At 35.1% G+C, this 5,715-nt stretch overlaps 1 protein-coding gene across 1 annotated transcript; it reads left to right on the top strand.

Moving 5' to 3' along the window:
• Positions 1-320: 320 nt before the first annotated feature.
• LOC107897922 (NADH dehydrogenase [ubiquinone] 1 beta subcomplex subunit 10-B) lies at positions 321-4,787 on the top strand. The gene is made up of 3 exons (XM_016823529.2): positions 321-734; positions 1,108-1,162; positions 4,571-4,787. The coding sequence occupies exons 1-2, from the start codon at positions 446-448 to the stop codon at positions 1,137-1,139; spliced, it is 321 nt and encodes a 106-aa protein (XP_016679018.1). The 5' UTR covers positions 321-445; the 3' UTR covers positions 1,140-1,162; positions 4,571-4,787.
• The last annotated feature ends 928 nt before the right edge of the window (positions 4,788-5,715 follow it).

Genomic DNA, 5,715 nt, shown 5'->3' with positions numbered 1-5,715 from the left:
CAATTTTAAGCATAATCTCTTCTTTTTTTATTTAAGATTAATTTTATTATAAGTTTTTATCATATTTATTCTTTTTGAATAATGTCTAGAACTATTCATTAACACCTCCTCAACCCTTAAATAGTAGGATAATACGTTTTAGGGCACTCAAATTCAAAACTTTTTATACTGACAATAATACAGATAGAAATCGAATTAAAACTAAATGAAAATTACTATCTCATTTAACTTTTGTATTAATTCTATCAATAAAACATAGTTGCTTTATATTAGTGTATCGGTTTCCGTCCTCAACTGAATATAAATTCAGTGGGCCGGGAAAGGCTACAAAAGAAGTCCAGAAAATAAAAAAATAAGCGGAAACCCAATTTCAAACCCAAAATCTCCACTAAAACAAACCGAAGGGCAAGCGAGCAAGAGCCGAGTGAGAGAAACTGAGAAAGAGATGGGCAGGAAGAAGGGAGTAGCAGAGTTCGAAGAAACGGCGCCGGATGACTTCGACCCGGCCAATCCCTACAAAGACCCGGTGGCCATGCTTGAAATGAGGGAGCATATAGTTCGAGAGAAATGGATTGACATTGAGAAAGCCAAGATCCTCCGTGACAAGGTCAGGTGGTGCTACCGCATCGAAGGGGTCAACCATCTCCAGAAGTGCCGCCATCTCGTACGCCAGTACCTCGACGCCACCCGTGGCATCGGCTGGGGCAAGGATGGCCGTCATCCCTCCCTCCACGGTCCCTATCTTTCTTTACTACATAAAAGACTTCATTTTATTTATTATAAACTCGATTGATTATGATTTCTTATTACTTGCTCTTTGCTTCCCCAATTTCAAACAAGATCAGTCGTTTTGCCGTAGACAATGTATATTTTGCTTTTATATGTATTAACTGTTCATTTTTTTAAAGTTTTTAATTTGATTCTGAATTTGTTTTATTAGCTACGTTCTATAACAACTTTTCAGAGTGGGAAGCAAAACAAGTAGTAAAAGTTACAAAAAAGATTCAGCATTGATTTATCCATTTATTTGTGTATTAGTCAACATTGTTCTCTGGGGAAGGAATGGCTGAGCTGTATTGATTTTGTGTTGATGATTTGGGATTTTAGGTCCAAAGGTTGAAGAGATCGATTCAGAATGAATGGCTGCATTTGGTCATGATAGGTAATCTCGGACTCTAATTCATTCTATATACTATCTACTGAACAATCCTTGTTACTTTATTGGTTCAACAGAATTATTTCTTGCTTTGTTGATGTTGTTCACCGTTTGCTTGAACTTTAGAATCTGTATAAAGAAAATTTCAAAACAATTTAACCAAATCAGGTGGGCATGAACATGCCTGTGATATGAACTTACAGAAAGTTTATGGAAGCCAAGTTGGTGGAGAAAAACATGAAATTATAAAGTAGAAGTTGGGGGAAAAAGAATAGTTTAAGGCTTTATGCTTATTGGTAATGTTTCAAAGACCCCCCTGGGTGATTAAGCAGTAAAATCTTTCAAAGAGAGTGCTTTAGTTCTAGAGATATCTACTTCCATATTGTAAACCTCAACGCTATTACTGTCCCTATCTTTAATTACTAGAAATCCTATGTTTTCCAATTCTTTTGTGTCAGCTCCAGTAATAGATAGTTTTGTACTTTCTTCTTTTGGAATATCAGAAGCTGGGCAGCTTTTTCTTGAGCTGGTGCGCTGACAGCTGATTTACCATCTCAACTTTTCTCATCTACCTCATCGATGTCTTTTTTGCTATATGAGCAGTAGGAGTATTCTTGCTCTCACTCTGAGCAAGTTTGCCAGCTTTAGTTTTTGATGAGCAGGTCTTGGAGAAATTTACAGCATTTAAAGTAGATATTACAACAGTTGCATACTGTTTTGCAATGCCTAGTTGTCTGCCCACAACACTCATGATCCACATAGATGCGCTTGGCCTTTCTAATCACTCCTAAAGGTCATTTGGAGTCTTAAAAGTTGTCTTCCATTCATCAACACTTCTCAATCTATCGTGGTGATAACTACTCTTCAAATCAATCATTGAAAACTCCACAGAACCAGCCAATTGACCAAGACTATTACTCAACCAAGGTATCCCAACAAGAATATGATCTATAGACATAGGAATATCAGACAATGCTTTATCATCTAATTGAGGACACTCTTTAAAGTATGCTTCTATCTCTTGGACTTTATGCTGAGGATGGCTATGGTAACACTTCTTTTTGGAATGCTGGCTAGGATCCTAATCACTATTCAAGGGAGAATCTATTTCAATACTTGATTCGTCTTACAATCATTGTCTTTGATTTTCATAATTAGTTCTCCAGAGGCCTCATGGGTCATGCCGAACATATTGGGACTCAAATATATTTGGGCTAATGTACGGGTCAGGTTGGTGTTGATCCCTAACTTCTTTAAAACCCTTCACTTGAGCAGTTGATGCCTTTAAAAGTGAAGATCGTTGGCTAAGTGCATCTACGGCACGGTTAGACTCCTCTTCACCTTCAGTTGTTGTTGTCAACTCTTCACGAACAGTTGAGGACTCTCCTTGAACTCGATGCATAGCTGCTTTACTTTCTTTGGGATACTCATCATAAATAGGATCTAACAGATTGTACTCTTGTTCTTTCATATGCATCCTGTCGTGAAAATCAACAATTTCAATGTTAATTCCACCTCTTTTTAATTCAAAAGCATGTGCTATCCACTCCTTCAATCCACCTCGTACGACACAATTTGTGGGTCTAACATCATGAAAGTGGTTTTCTTCCTCACCCAAATCGAATTTATTAGGGAGGCTACCTTCTGATATGTCAAACTGGTTGTGGGTACAGTCCAGAATCTCTATTTGGGTTCCCATTTGTGCACACGACATTTCTTCAATTGCACACTATATGCTACACTGAATTCCTCTTCCTCACTATCACATCCAACCATGGCTTAATAGAAAACTCTAATATAAATCCTATGATCTAATTAGTCTTTGATGCCAAAATTGGTGTGGTTTAGGGAGAAAACAACAGTAAATTAGCATAATTTGGACTAGAAACAAGTAGAAAGAAGTTGCAACTCTAGAAAACTTAGGGTTATAAAAAAGCTATTAGTTTTATGGTATATCCATTATGTGGGTAAAGAAATAAAAAAAAATTCATAAAAAAATTTAAGCATTGGTTTTTTTCGGAAAAAATAACTACTCGTCTGATAGTGCTTTTAGCTATGGTTGGACTTTGGATGAAGTTAAATTACTAGGCAAATATCGCCTCAAAAGCGTCAGAAAGATTCATATTGTGGTTGACTGTGCCACAGCATGCCAGATTGGCAACCTTGTGTTGATTGTGCTCACTGGTTTTACCAGTAATGACATGCTGACATGCAAGGTCAATCTTTATTAAGAAAAATGAAAATAAAGGGAAAACAGAGGAAGTACACTAAAATTTTATCCCAATTTTAGTAATGAATATGATATTTTGTAGTTAATGTTTTATTAAATTTATGTTAATTTTATTATTAAAATTTTTATTATTGATATTTTATAGAAGATTAAAATATAAGAGAAATTTTTTAAAGAAATATATAAATATTTTACTTAAGGGTAAAATAGTATTTTATGCTTATTCCTTGCATATTCTTTGACATAATTTTACCTATCAAACATCTCTGTTCCATTCCTCTCTGATTCCAGTCTACTAACCAAATTACGTGATACCTATAAAAAAAAATAGCTAGAATTCTTTATAAGTAAATGCGTTCAACTATATATAGCTTTGTATTGAACGCACTGTTGACAACTTGCATTCCAAAGAGAAACTATTCATTTATTTCTTAAGTAGTTTACAATATTAAGTGGTTGCATTCAGAGAACAACCATTGATTTGTGGTTTACCCTTTTTTACTTTTTTTTTTTGAAAACGATTTGCTGTTTACCTAAGTGTGGTTGAGAGATTACATGAAACTGTTCTACATAGCGATCACTGTGAGAACTTCACAGTTCTCATTTTGTTACATCTAAACTACTCCATTTCTTTATGGTTTATCACTTCATCTCTGTTTTTTCTTTCCTTTTAAATGAATTTTGTGGGACCTTGCAGTTTTAGAATGTAATAAAACAAGGATGAGGTGGATAGTTGAATATATGTGCTAAGGAGGTTTATATTGATAGTTTTATTATAAGAGTTGATACGAACATTCTGGTCTAATATGATACCCTATGATGTGACATGAAATTTAGATTCCCAGAGTAAATGAGAACAAGTAATTAATCAATAAATAAAACAAAGGAGCAATATTTTTTGCTACCTTCATGTGGTGGCGGTGGTATCACTACATTTTAATTCCTTTAGTATCATCTTGAGTGAGACTTTTTTCTTCGCCTTTTACATTGCCGAATATATTATGGTCTTTCCAGTGTTCTTTATCTATTTTATGTGGTATGACCACCGAATTGTACATTTCTGATGAAAGGACTCTCTTCAGAATTATTTAATCAATCTCTGTGGTAGGTGTAAAGTTTACATTTGTGTTATAATTCAAAACTTGGAAAAATAGAGCTAATAATATCATACTTCACTGTTGCAGGTGACTGACTTTGGGCAGCAAAGTAAGGAGTGTGGGATTTGAATAATTGTCCACCTACATTGTCACTATTGTTGTTTGTGTTGTAAGACTCTTATAACAAGATCAGACGTGATGCCATTTTCTTTTTCCATTCTTGTCAGCTTCCAAAATCTTGGTAAATTACTTGGGCAAGTTGTCCGTAACAGTACATCAGATAAATGAAATAAGTTCCTTGTCATTTCATGCTTGATAAGAGGTTATAGTTTTGATGCCAGTTTGATTGTTGATATTGAAGATTTTCTGTTGGGTTTAATTTAGGAAGGTTTGTGGTAAACTATTGTGTCCTACTCCGAAATCAGATCAGGTGAGGGTTTAATTTAAGTGTTTTGATGCTCTTTCAACATGTAGTTTTACCAGGTTTGGATATATAATTTTTCTTTATGTTTTGAGTGTATGAAGTTAATTTTGTGACTAGATAAAAGCATCGGGAGCGTACTTAGTAAACATGCATTGTTAAAGTGATTTACCTTGCATCCGACGCTTAAGCTCGTTCATTTTCTTCAATTTTGCTTCGTCATAACATGTAAAACACAATAAAATATGGGTAGTCTTGGAAGAATGGATACTAAGACAAGGGCTTGTCTTTGATTCATGAAAGTGAAATCATCTCTTTACCTCATAGTCAACACGGACAAGAACAATGAAATTGTTGTGTTTATTTGTTTTGTTTTTTTAATGTTTCGTGTCTGTTTTATGGTTTATATCTGGGGTTCGTGATTCATGGTTTCTCTTTTCAATAATGCCGTTTTTATAGTTTCAACTTCTCTGTCATGATTCACGAACGAGGTTGACTGAATCTGACACTTAGAAGATGATAGGCAAGAGAACGGACTCTGAGGCATCATTCTTGGGTTTGAACTGGGAAGGCAATCCTCCCCAACCTGTCAACGGACTTTTTCATCTCCATTTTGGGCATTACCTGAAAAGAGTTGAAGTCAGAAGTTAAGCAAGTATAAGAATAAGGCCAAATTCAGTTGAAGGACAAAATAGAAAGGAAAGAGATTTTGTTCAAATTATACTGGTACTACATATTAAGCATGTGATGAAACCAGGAGCTCCCTTCATTCCAATGGTGGGCAAAGTATGCGGAAGTAGTTGCTCCCACA

Source organism: Gossypium hirsutum, chromosome A09 (assembly GCF_007990345.1).
Source record: "Gossypium hirsutum isolate 1008001.06 chromosome A09, Gossypium_hirsutum_v2.1, whole genome shotgun sequence".
Taxonomy (NCBI): domain Eukaryota; kingdom Viridiplantae; phylum Streptophyta; class Magnoliopsida; order Malvales; family Malvaceae; genus Gossypium; species Gossypium hirsutum.
The sequence above is the reverse complement of the archived record's forward strand: the minus strand, read 5'-3'. Positions and strand labels throughout refer to the sequence as shown.